The 13,593-nt window shown below is 43.4% G+C and overlaps 1 protein-coding gene across 1 annotated transcript in view; it reads right to left on the bottom strand.

Annotated features, from left to right (window-relative positions):
- Positions 1–1,131: 1,131 nt before the first annotated feature.
- LOC104490096 (probable G-protein coupled receptor 116) overlaps positions 1,132–13,593 on the bottom strand; it is a gene marked incomplete at both ends in the record, with an annotated part of 17,002 nt that continues 4,540 nt past the window's right edge. The window contains 11 exons of the mRNA XM_010132340.1: positions 1,132–1,359; positions 2,608–2,757; positions 4,020–4,238; positions 4,504–4,722; positions 4,842–5,006; positions 6,441–6,674; positions 7,960–8,172; positions 8,967–9,109; positions 9,773–9,831; positions 10,273–10,400; positions 12,869–13,048. Coding sequence (XP_010130642.1) covers positions 1,132–1,359; positions 2,608–2,757; positions 4,020–4,238; positions 4,504–4,722; positions 4,842–5,006; positions 6,441–6,674; positions 7,960–8,172; positions 8,967–9,109; positions 9,773–9,831; positions 10,273–10,400; positions 12,869–13,048 — 1,938 coding nt within the window. The remainder of the gene's footprint in view (positions 1,360–2,607; positions 2,758–4,019; positions 4,239–4,503; positions 4,723–4,841; positions 5,007–6,440; positions 6,675–7,959; positions 8,173–8,966; positions 9,110–9,772; positions 9,832–10,272; positions 10,401–12,868; positions 13,049–13,593) is intronic.

Below are 13,593 nucleotides of genomic sequence, written 5' to 3'. Positions count from 1 at the left end.
TCCGCTCATCCGGGAGCCAGCTGCCCACACGCGCTGCGCCGGAGACCCCCAGAGCTGCTGCCGCTGAGCCCCGTCGCCATGCTGCCTCGGCACGCTGCATCGTTGCCTCGCTGAAAGTGCCGAGCTGAGCCCCGACTGCCCCCGCGCCCGAGAGCTGTTTGCTTTGGCTTTGCCTCCATCCGCAACAGAGACTGGTAGGACTTTGTGCCAGTTCCACTCTATCTCCCACTGCCGGGTAATTCATAACTGCGCGGGTCTCTGTGTTCTGCTCACGCGGCAGAACCATGTGGCTGCCGCCATCTGGGATCGCTGCTGTGGTCCGTGTTTGCTTTCGGGTTAAACCTCAATATCTCACTGGTTCTCTTGTGTATTTAATATATCCCTGTTTGTGGTGTTATTAAACCTTGTTTCAGTTTCCCAAAACATTTAGAGGTCTCACTAATTCTTTTCTCCCTTCCCCTACATCTGGTGGGATAGGGGAGGATATTATCGTCATTGGACCTTGGTTGTGCCTTGACCAAACCGTTGACATGTAGTAAGTGTTTGATGAAAGAAAGGTGATTGTTCTCATCTAACCTCACTGAGAGAGGGGTGACTCTGCATGATTTGTAGTAGTGAAGAGCACTATGATAGGCTGAAAACTGAGGCCCAGCACCTATCTGTGAAGTGTAGTGGCTGATGGGGCATCGTAAACAGGGCTTGGGGCTGAGGCTGGGCAGTAGCCCAGAGCTGTCCCTGCTGCATCGTTGTTAGTGTACTCTGCAACATGCGCCGGGCTTGTGCTAGCCAGTGTTCACTGCGGCAATGCCAGACAGTGGTTCAGGGAATGCTCCAGACCGGCGACTGCTCCCACTGGACGCTATGAATAAGGTCACCTTGTCTGGAGGAGAGAGGGTTCATGTGTGAGGATATTAGCCACGTAGTACCACATGCTCTCTGGGCCTGGAAAGGGGACTAGCCTCTTTTATTGATTTGTGTAGATATAGCCAAACTCTCTTTATGTCTTTTAAAATACAGTTTTAATTAAATATTTCGGTTTTTAATGCTTCATGTATTTTAGACGATGTTAAGCAAAAAAACACCTAAAAAAAAATTTTGCTGTCTCCTACCCCCGCTTCCCTGCCCCCCCACCTCCAGCATCTATAAAACTCATAAACGTTACCTCAGCACTAGTCAGCAGGTTGTTTACTGTTACAGACAAGCAGTCATCCTTTACAAAATGCCATAATTTGTTGGAGCACTTGTAGGTTTTAGTGCCTCGGGTAAAACCATCCGAATTATCTGACAGACGACATGGCTTTATTAATGTGTCCCCTTCCATTCCAATGCCAATGCCGTCTGAGCAGGAAATTTTCCCATCTGTATCGAGAAAAAAACATAGAGGTAGAAAACTAAGAAGGAGGGAGTTGAATAATTTGCTCCCATTAAACCTCTGATCTCCTGAAGTTCAGAGATCTTTAAATTAGGATTTCAGCTTGCTTTCTTCATTGACTATGACCTTTCAGGGTATATATGTCTTGCACTCCCAAGTTTTTGGAATCATGAAATTAAAAAGGAAGTTAAATAAACCCTTTGGTTTTGAGTAGTGAATCAAATCACAAACCAATACCCAAAGTTTTGGGATTTGTCTGTTAGGTTACAGGGTTAGATAGGGGTGGAGTAGGATTATATTGACCACTATGTGAACAGTCACTTTCACAGAGTTTATTCTGCTAAGGGACTCGCAGCTGCTGTAGCACTAATAGGAAATTCATTATGACCTTGATAGGAAGGTCTCAACAGCTTTCTATGTGCAGCGAGCCTTACGAATTGGCTTTTATTGGGTTAGTCATATCAGAAAGTATATGTTGATTAAAGCAAATAAAGTGTCTGCGTATTTATTGCCTAAGAGAATGAAATCTAGCCAGATACAGCGATTCAACAGCAGGCACCACTACTGTGGAAAACCAGAAAATTTCTGCATTATGGGCACGTCCAACATTTCTTTCTTTCCAACTTAGAATAAGAAATTAAAATACCCAAACTCTGGTCAGAACTAAATATCAAAACTGGACTTAGCAATGCTGAATTCTGATTCCCCAGTACTTCCTGCAGAGCTGACTGGACATGGTCTGACCAGATTTATGCAACACCTCTTGGAGGTTGCCATTCTTGTAGTGAAAGTGGATATGCTCTTCCACAGGCTGACCTCCTGAACTAGATGACTTCTTCCTGAGGCACCACAATCTTTCACCCTTGCTAAATTGTTGGTGCAAGCTGGGAACGGTAGCTGCACGACCATGTTTCAACACAGGATACAAAGCTTGGCAGTGCAGGCTGGCCCAGAAGGAAGCAGAAAGAGAAGATGACTGAACTGCTCGGGAACATACTGGGGCCACTGACAAATACAGTGAAGAAAAAGCATCTTGTCTATTCATTTTTTAAAATTACTGCAAAATGAATATTTTCCTGTCTATTTCAGAATTTCCCATCAAAAAAGGAGACAAAAATTCTTGGCTAAAAAAATGCTCCTGTTAGATGTCACCAGTGATAAATTTACAGCATCTGATTTAACAAAGATACAGGGATTTCTTATTTAACAGGTTTAAATAGGAACTCTTTTCTTACCAGGTATCAGGTGCAGGCTTATATTTTCACTGCTGACTTCCTGTCTGATGCTGTTAGTAAACTTGCAATATACTGTGAGCTCTTTATTTTTACATTCTCTTTCTGTGTAATTGTACATGTAGCAAAATAAACTTCCACTTTTCTTTTGCCCTGTATGGAAGGATTAAGAAAGATTAATGCAGATTTGAGGTCAATCAGCCAGTAGACAGCAAAAAGCTTCTGCAAAACTTGCTTTTCTGTGGGTCCTAGAGAAAAAAAACTTCCGTTGTGGAAAACCTTCCTTTCTGTATGCTGATCTCTGTCTCTTACTCTCCATCTAGTAAATCTTCTGGCAGCTGCTGCGAGATCAGTACCTTCTCAATTGCTGTTGTATGAGCAAATCCTGCCCAAAGCCTCTTCTACTGTGCAGGAACCAGAATTTGCTTTAGAAACTGTTTTGGAGAATACTCTTCCTGCTTCCGCTTCTGCCACAGGTGTTTCATTTAGGCTACAATATCTTTCTACTCTCCTTACACGGTTCTTTTGAAGTCAGGATCTGTACCACACTCCCATTGCTTTTCAGTGTGCCTGTGCCAGAGGGTACCTGACTGCAATCTCTTTCCACAAGATCTTGCCATTTTTCTTAGCAACTGAAGGACCTCTCAGTCTCCACTTGCTCTACCCTTCAGCCTATGTTTTCACTCCTTTGTATTTTCTCTGTTAGTTTAGAGTCTTCTCTTTGCTTTTCTTCAAATTAATCATTTTGTAACCCACTTGAAAAATTCTAGTACATAAACCTTGCCAGGGAAGCTGCAGAACTGCCCTAAATTTGAAGACATGGAAGCTTAAGCTTTTGTGCTGTCAAAGATGTGTTACCTGTACCCTTAAAGAATAGAGACTAGTTCTTTGAGTTACATTCTTAATGTGTCATTACACATTTTTCATGAACTAGTAGATCAGCTTCTTAAGTAACATTTCCTTAATACTCAGAGAATCACACAGAATCTTTTGGTTGGTAGAGACTTTTAAGATCATGGAGTCCAACCATTCACCTTGCACTGCCAGGGTCCCCACTCAGATCAAAAAACTGTCAAAGTGGAAGATAAAAGCAAATAAATGGAGTTCAGCAGTTTTTAATCTAAAAAATACGAGTATGCTCACTTCTCACTGCCTGGCAAGGCAAAGCAAACACTGAATTTGCTTCAGTTGCTTTTCTATCAACCTCAGCCATGCTTCCCTGGCATAGCAACCATCCTAAAAGAAGTCCATCGCCCTTTTTTTAACACTCTCAGAAGTACTTGTCGGTTGTCATAATAGCGGTAAGTATGAATTGGCTAAACGGACCTAACTGAAAACAAAAAAAACCAAAAAACCAAAAACCAGGTTGTGACACACAGTGCAAGTAGTGATTCTTCAAGTTTATTGTTTCTTACCAACTTGAAATTCATTTTGTTGAACCACGAATGCAACTGTGTAGTTTTCCGTGGTGTCAGCACTTATGCAGCACTCAAGGGCCTGTTGCACTCCGCAACGTATAGGTGCTTCAATGGGGTCTATCAGGATGTTCTGCTTTAGAGGCAAGGGAATAACAATGATTGTCACACTGGCAGAGCTCTGAAGGTGCTTCTGGGAGAATGTGCAGATGTAGGTGCCTGCAAGAATTGACACAAAAGCCATGTCTCAGACAACAGAAGTGCTCCTCAGCTTTTTCAGGGTCAGGAGCCCTAATACTGAACAAGTACAGTGTTTTGGGCAGCATCATGCCTTGCTGTCCTCCAGCAGAGTTGTGATTTTATATCTTTTTTACAATTCACTGTGGCCAGGCTTCACAGTGATTTGTAGGACTAGGGATGCTGTAAACGATCTGGCATGAAGATTTCACTTCCTTTGTAGAGAATCCAACCCAGGTCCACTCACCGTTCCAATCCTGTGTGGCAGTCTTCACTGAGAGCACGGACATTGCTGGAAACTTGCTGTTTTTGATGCATGTACCACAGTCTACTGTTTTTGTGGTATTTCCAGACTGGATTTTCCAGCTGATATCGTCATAATTGTTCACATCACTTTCACACGTTATATTGAATTCATTTCCCTCGGAAATTGTTGAGTTTACTCTTGAAGGTATTGTTACATGGGCTGAGACAACACAAGATAAATATTATATTATTGACAATCACTTGCTACAATCATTTGTTTGCAAACGACAAGTGCTACAGAGGCGCCCTACTATATCCTACATGCTACCTGACTCTTACCTGTCCGGAGGTACGTCACTCTGATGTCCTCACTGCTCCTGGCACCGTGTCCAGTCTGCAGCTCACAGGTATATGTAGTCACTGCACCTGACTTCTCAGGTGGGCATAGCGATTCATCGACATTGAGCTTGTATTTGGTGCAGTTTCCACTGAAACTGGAGACACCTAGAGAGAAGCAAACATTCCTTGAAGGGCTATGGAAGTAAAAAAATACCTGAGATCTGGAAATCACAAGCAAACAATCTAGCTAAGGAAAACCTTGTGGGTTTGTATGTCACCTTTGACAGCATGACACCTAAAACTCATCATTGCTGACGTTTATTCACATATTTTACTCTGGCAACACTCACAGTGGTTTTCCAAAGGCCTGCTGACAGGTCTCAGCACAGTGCTGGCCAGCTACTGCCAAAACCAGTCTGAGAGCAACAACATCGTTGCTTGGATTCCCCAGGATAAGCCAAAATGAAGGGTATTTTGGTTCAGCCTAACCTCGTTATCTACAATATTTAGAATGAGTAAGTAAAACAGGAGTAAACAGGACAGATTTTAATGTCCTGTTATCATGAAACAAACATTTGGATATATTAACAGTCATTCAACTTTAAATCTGAAGAGTGCTGGTTTAGCTGTAAGCGGAAAACCCCCGGTAAACCAGGTTAACCTGTCCCACGCTGCAGCTGAAAGTGCGTCTGGCAGGAGAGCAGAGCTCCTGGAGAAAGACGCTGGGAACCAAGGGCAAATCAGCTTATTACGGTAGGCCAGCATCACCCCTCTCTCTGCGAGCACTGCTGAGCACCAGCACCTGTCCTCTGTGGAAATGACTGTGCACATGAGCTTTGAAGGTTTTCTTTCATTTTGCTGTCCTGAGTTCTGCTAAATTTCATTTGTAACAAATGGTTCCAAAGAAATTGATAATCGATAGTCATTAAATACGAAAAGGGCAACGGGCTGTTTGTAACCATGGTTCATTGACGTTTATGAGTGTTTCTATTGATGTTATTTTGTAACTCATTGTAACACATTTATTTGGTGCTTTCTTAACTCTTTATAGTCAGACTATAAGTAAAGCCTTGTGGGATGCCACTGACTCAACTGGCATGAGATGTGTCACAACTACAGGTGGAGAGGGAAAGGGTGCACTCAGTATTTAGCTGTGCTGCAGCTGTTTCTAAGTATAACACCTGCCTCTCTTGGTTGCCAAGTCTTAGCAGAAGCTTTTCATACCCCAAGGGTGATGCTGGAGATAGTAGTAGAGACCAATGCACTCATGTTTGCTCTCAAAACTAGACAATGCAGAAATAAACTTTTGGGGAAATGATGCTGGTCAGTATGATGCTGGTCCAGGCAGCTGTTTCCATCCAGGATGGCACAGTTTTAAGTATTAATGTCTGCACAGTGCATAGAGATGCCTGGAATCCCACTGGCACCTGCACAACACAAATGGAGTCTGTACCACGCAGTCCATCAATCACCAGACACTCCTTTGGAGCACACCCTGTGTTCATCCTAGGACCTGGCCTTTGGGGTAGCCAGTTAGGAGGAGATCTTTGAGGAATTAACTAACCTAGCAGGTGAAGGTCAATCTTTTGGCAATCTTACCTGTAATATTGATTGCTCCATTTACTTTCCAGTCAGCACGAAATAATGGTAAGTGTCTGTCAATACAACAGGTCAGCAGGGTACTGTTGGTCTGCATTTCAGGGCTATTGCACAGAACATCAGTGTAGTTAAAGTTTGGAGTGACGTATAGCGGAGACACTGTTATTGTTTTCGTGGCCTTGTATTTCAGTGTCAAAATCTGACTGCTGGTTGTGAAAGTGCACCTGTAGGGACCTGTAAAGCATAGGCAGTATCTTAGCGCTGAGAACATGTTTTGTTGGTTTTTCCTCTTCATTAGGAGCCACACCTAGCTCTCGCATCCCCCTGCTTTGCAGTGGCTCTGCTGCTTGCTAATCAAAATGTCCCCTCAGGTCATCTGCAGCATGCTTTCTGCAGACTCCTGGTGCCAAATGTAACCAGATTAGGCAGCCTCAGTGTTGATGGGTACATGAGAAGACACCAGTGCTCTGGGACTGAAATACTTAAAATCTGGCTGAGTTGGTAGTTTTGGGATCTGTATGTTGCCCATAGTCCACGTGGCAGCAGTATGTCTTGGTCAGATTGTAGACTGATTGGGCAAAAGGTACCTTCACAGAATGGATGAGGGACATGTGCCCAGTGTGGAGTCCACAAGAGCTGGCACTCTGAGTGTAGGCACATACACTGCTCGGCAAGTTTTGCCGAAGAGAGAGGAATATTGTCAGCCACTTTCTCAGGCACTTGTCTTCTGGGTGCAGCCATGCTTACTTTTGAAATCAGCAAACAGAAGTCCAAACTTCATTCATGCTTTAGGCGTATGGGTTCTCCTTCCTTATTAGGATAGCCAAGTGAATAGGGCACTTACATAGGAGTGGAGACACCAAGATTCAGAGCATCCGTAGCCCAAAGAAGTTTGGATGTGTGACTCCTACCTCCTTTGGTACCAGGTGTACCTAATACCTGGTCACAAGCTCCCTGTTTTGAAGTAAGTTGAGTATAAAAGCCATGGTCAAAGGAGAAGAACTGAGTGGGAACTTGAGTTGAAGCTCTGACAATAAACGATAATTCCCCTGATATCTCTTCCCAGCAAGATGTCGCCAATTTACCTGTTTCTGATTTGCAAAAAGCCCTAAACATGAACACATTAAAAACAGTAAATCCAAGTTCTGATTAGTTAAGTTCGAAAAGGGTGTAAGGGCCACAAAGGACAAATTTGACCACAGCCTCAAGTTACCACACCAAAGGAGTGGAAAGACCTCACAGCCATGTAGTAACCACTGTCTCCTGCAGTATGGCAGTGAAGCCTGGCACTGAGAATGCTCAAGTCTATATAGTCACCTCAGTCGGTTCACATCTTACTGGCAATGCCAGTCAGTACGTCGTTCATTAAAGAAAAAGCAAGCACTGGAAAATTCTGGGGGACAGAGTATTTTTCACATTGACTCTAAGAAGATAACAGTCACTGCACTCCTCTTCGCTTGTTTATAGAACTAGCCACTCTAGAGTATTACATCAGCTGTTTTATGAAAGGAAATCATACCAGAATCATCCCTCGTCACGTTGATAATATTAAGAATCGACCTTGAAGTTCCTGTAAAAAATGCTTTCTCCAATGAATACCGGGAGCTGTTTGAGATGGTGTTGTTGAAGTGATACCAGGTCACACTCTGAGATGTGGAGTTGATGTCACAAATCAGGCTCACTGTATCCCCTTCAAAAATGTCTACAGGACTCACAGTGAAGTTCGTCCGATCTGGAAAGATAAAGAGCAACATTCTGCATTGTTGTCATTTCAGCCCTCGACTATATGGTGATTTCATCTGCTGGGAATCCTAAGTGCTTCACAACTAACGTGCATGCAGCATCACTTGCCGGGCACTACCTCTGATATAAGCTACGCAATTTTCCCACAACAGATCCTTCTACTATCCTTGGTCAGCCAAAGATTCCAGAAGGTTTCATGCAGAGAGACAGAAATGTTCTCACCACCACTACTTTCTAAGTAGATAAACTGTGAGGACAAGCAACCTCGTTAAAGTAATCCTCTGAGACAGACAGTCCAGCGCTCAGTGTAGTGAGAGTACAGCACCTCTGAGGCGCTTGATCAGGCAGCTGATTTGTAACACACTGTCCAAGAGCAGCATGTAAAGTGTGCCCAGGAAGCCAGAGGGAACCTGTTCTCATGTAACGTGCATGAGGATTTTTGTTTTGTTTGAAGAAGTGGGAAGCGCTGGCAGCCCAATATGATAAGAGCTGTCTCAGTTCTGGGGGTGAACTGAAGGGTGTTCAATTTTCTTGCTATGAAGAGTCGGCATTGGGGTTCAGCGGAGAAACTGGAAGGATTTGCATTCCCATGGGAAGTACTGTGTGCATGGTCATCTCATGTAAGTCCTAAGCTTTGGTGACGCAGGATGAAATGAAACCATCAAAGAAATGTTTTTTGAAGGTCTAGTACCAAATAATCAACAGTATAAGGCCGCTACATGGTTCAGGCTAGAAATACTAAAGTAAAGGTTGAAAAAAATGCTGAGAGAGCTTTAAACTTACTAGTTATTTCTGCTGTGAAGGTAGCTTGGTTTAGCTGGTATGGTTCATCTAGATATTGTGGCACGTATTTGTTGGAATTTGCTATCTGATCAAAGCTTGCTGCTCCTGCTTTGACTTCGTAGTTCACAAAAACGCTTCCAGGACTAAACAGATACAAGAATGCGAGAAGCACCAGAATTAAATATTCATGCATATTAGTGGTTTTCCATGTTGTAGTGACCTATCTTGCATGGCCAGGAAGGCTTCACAGGGCTTACCTGTGAAGGTCCCTCTTGTGACTCAAGACTTGCTCTGGTACACAAGACGGTTGTGCTACAGCTCCTCCCAAAGTAAAACACCTTTATGTAACGTCTCCTTTGTCTGCTGCCTATTTATAGCAAACTTTCCTCAGAAAATCTAAAATACAGCTGCAGAGTAGACTTAAGTAATGCCTCTTTTATCCAGATCCAATGTTATATCCAGAGTCAATGCACCAATTCACCTTCCTGATGACCTGGAACGTGATGTTAGATTTATGCACATCCTTTTCCCCTTTTGGGTGGAATTCAGTCTTTCCCATGAAAGGCTTTTATCCAGATGGAGAATGATTATGTTCCTTGGACTTTTGCACGGTAATGCATTTTACCTGCAATCCTATCTTATGTTATTAGTTGGGTTTTCCTCTGCAGCTATTATATGGATATTCAGTATGCATACACTGGGTGTGGGCTCTAGCCAGAGCAAATGCAGTCTTTGCTGACTGATGTGTCCTTGAGACTGGACAGAAAGGTTTGTGACTTTCAGGAAAAATGAAATTGTTTACTTACTTGAAACCAGTGACTGTTGCTGATACAAAGCCTGGTAAACATCTGTAGCTAGCATTAAACTGCAAACAAAGACATAGTACATCGTGTAAATCCTCTGTATGTTACTCTTACGTGCTTAAAATAGGAAACTCTTCATTTAACATCGATGTGAGTAAGGGCATGTAGTTTATCTGATAGAACAGGCCTGTGCTCTCCCCACTGTCACTGGGATAAATTTGTGCTGATGGTTTCATTCTATGTGCTCTCAATTGGATTTAAGCTCGGACCAATAATGTGATTTTTTTTTTCATTCTTTTGATGCAAAATACTTCCCTGACAGCCAGCATATTAAAATTAAAGGGAGTATTGGTCCACTTGTAGCTACCACTACTGCATACTTCACAGCTGCCCACAGGGACAGTGACAGTGACAGTGCACCCTCTTCCCCAGAAGACTCTGGGTAAATATCATACTTGTTAGAGGACTTTCTGCCTCCAGAGATGGAAAACAAAAGTCATTACCGCTTTTTCCAGGTCAGCTTTGTATTTTTCATATGATTTAGAAGAAGCATCCCTGAGATCATCCTGAAAGTCTGTGTCGAGTTTGACTGACATATTCATTACAATGGGCTCTCCCATACCACATGAGTCTGTGAGGAAAAACATGAAAATAAATGTAAAAATAATACAATGCAATGCTTTCGAAGTGATTTCTTAGCTTTTTCTTCTAAATTAGTGGTAGAATCTTAGAATTATATAATGCTTTGGGTTGGAAGAGACCTTTAAAGGTCATCTAGTCTAACCTTCCTGACACAGGCAGGGACTTCCAACCTGACCTTGACACTTGTAATGGTGGGGCATCTACACCTTCCCTAGGCAACCTTCCAGTGTCTCACCACTCTCGTCATAAAAACTGTCTTCCTTATGTCCAATATAAATCCACCTTCTTTCAGTTCAAAAATGTTGCCTCTTGTCCTGTTGCCACAACCTCTGGTAAAAAGCCTTTCTCTGTCTTTTTTATAAGCTCCCTTTAAAGATTGAAAGGCCATAATAAGGTCTCCCTGGAGCCTTTTCTTCTCCAGAATGAAAAAACCCTCTCTTAGCCCGTCCTCAAAGCAGAGATGTTCTATTTCTCTGATCACTTTTGTGGCCTCCTGTGGACCCACTGCAACAGGTCCTTATCTTTCCTGTGCTGAGGATTCTAGAGCTGGTCGCAGCACTCCAGGTGAGCGGAGTAAAGAGAGAAAATCTCCTCCTTCAACCTGCTGGCCATGTTGCTTTCAATGCAGCCCAGGATACGGTTGGCTTTCTGATATACAAGCGCGCATTATCGGCTCACGTCCAGGTTTTCATCCACCAGTACCTCCAAGTCCTTCTCCATAGGCTGCTCTCAATCCCTTCATCCCCCAGCCTGTACTGATACGGAGGACTGACCCGACCCAGGTGCAGGACCTTGCACTTGGCCTTGTTGGACATCATGAGGTTCCTATAGGCCCTCTCCTCAAGCATTCAATATCCATGTGGATGACGTCACTTCCCTCTAGTATATCAACTGCATCACTCAGGTTTGTGTCATCTGCAAACTTGCTCAGGGTGCACTCGACCCTACTGCCTATTCATTGCTGAAGATATTGAATAGTATGGTTCCTTGAGGACACTACTTGTTACTGGCTTCCATTTTGACACTAAACCATTGACTATAACTCTCTGGAAATGATCAACCAACCAGTACTTTCTTCATCTAACTGTCCATCTGTCAAACCCATATCTCTCCAATTTCGCAGCAAGAATGATGTAGGGGACTGTAAGGGACAAAGGCCTTACAGAAGTTTGGTAGAGGACAGGTATCTCTTCTCTCCATTGTATAAGACCACTAGATTAGTCAGGTGCAATTTGCCCGTGGTGAAGTCATCCTCATCCTAAATCAGAATCTTACAACTTGTCAAGAATCATCTATACAATTGGAAAGTTGGCATTCTCTTAACTGTCTATATCTAATTTAGATGCTTGGCATCTCCTAGATATTTAGACTCCCTCTCCAGTTGATGTAAGGGTGTAATGTCCTCAGAAGGTGACATATTCAGGAGGTGATAGACAGCTTGCCTAGAGTGGTTGAATTGCTACATTGTTCCAGTTATAGGGAGTTTAGATGAGTAGCATTGACCAGGTGCTTAACTTTCACATAGTGAAAAGAATCTCCATCTATGCTTCACTGAAATGAATGGAAAAATCCTCGATGACTTTGGGAGAGTGATATTCTGGGTGAAGACCTGTCCGTGGGCAAAAAAAGAAGTGTTTAGAGAGATACTGAAATTTTCTGAGTTGAGCTGATTTAAAGAGACATCCGTATCATGCTTTGGAGGAGTGCTGTATACAGGGCCTTGGGCTTCTCAGGGGTGTGCGAATTCCACATGGAAGGTATATACTAGCTCTAGTCCTGGAAATAATATAGCAGTACTGATATGGGGCTGCTCCGTGATAAAAGCATTGCCTATAAGCAGAGTGGATTAGAAGGGGAGTGATGACAGCACTGGATTTCCAACTGCTCTTGGATTGCCTCTGGGTATCGCTGCATTCTGCTCCATCACAAATCAGTTAGAGCCTTGTGGGAGTTTGTCTTGGATCGCAGAGACAGCAGGGAGTTCTTCACCCCAGCTCTGCCAAGGCCAAGTGCCCAGTCATCATTCAGGTTTCCAAAAAGTCGTAGGCACCTTGTCATAAGAGTAATGAAATAGAACCAAACAAAAGGTAAGTGCTGGGGCTTTTTATTCCTTCTCTTGAGCACCAGAGCACACTTTGGTCATATTGTAAGTTCCTCTGTTGCAAATCTGATGAGACAAGACTTTCTTTGCTTAGCAGAAGCTGAAAGTCCTAAAGAGGCATGTGAGTGATTCCAGGAGCTGGCGATCCAACATGGCGCTAAATATCTCCAAGTACCTGGGTTGAGGTGGTCCCATATCACAAAGAGAAGAGCTCTAGACCATCTCTACAGACTTTCTACGTTTATAGGCAGCTCAGTCCTGATGTGCTTCTTTACCACACCTTTAATCACACTATTCTGTCTTGTAACCAGTATGTGAGCTGTACAACGACGAACACCAACACTGTTTCTCCTTACCTTCAGTCTGAGGCTCGCAGTAAGGCCCATAGAAAGGCATTTCCCTCGTGTAGCCACAGGGCAGGTCCGGTGCTAGGCTGACAGAATGGCAGGTTATCAATCCACCGCACACTGCACTTGGCCAGGCATATCCATTTTCACAGGAACAACAGCTACTGTTTGTCCCGCTGGGCAGACAGACTAGTGTAAGACAGACAGAGAAACACTGTGAGAATGGTAAACAGGGCATAATGTGTTGCATGATATATATTTACCCTGCTGTATCTTGATGCCAGTGGTCTTAATGTCGCCATTCTTGCGAGTTCACTTGAATGATGCAAACATGATGGTCTGATGTCTTGCAGATCTTACTATACTGGTGATAAATGATTGGCCAGAAATGGGAACCCGTCTAGTACGGGGATCCGATCAATTACTTTAAAGTAATTGAATGGAGGTGTAAGGCCTGAGCCTAAAAATTTACCTGGCATATTGGCCAGAGTCCTGTGATAGATTTCAGATTGGATATTTTTTTTATATTGCCTGGCCTGAAAGAAAATGTATAGGCTTTCAGAGATGGTAAGAGCATGTAATGGTCAGTCAAAGTCCTAGTGGCTGGTCAAGTGCTGTGTCATTCTGACTTTATCCTGACAGGTGCTGCATGAGAGGAGGTAACACTATCAAAAAGTGCTTTAAACACCCCCCCCCCCCCAAAAAAAAACCAAAAAACCCAAAAACCCAAAAAA

Source organism: Buceros rhinoceros, unplaced genomic scaffold (assembly GCF_000710305.1).
Source record: "Buceros rhinoceros silvestris isolate BGI_N320 unplaced genomic scaffold, ASM71030v1 scaffold2733, whole genome shotgun sequence".
NCBI classification, from domain to species: Eukaryota; Metazoa; Chordata; class Aves; order Bucerotiformes; family Bucerotidae; genus Buceros; species Buceros rhinoceros.
Note: the sequence above shows the minus strand (reverse complement) of the source record. Positions and strands in the feature narration are given on the sequence as shown.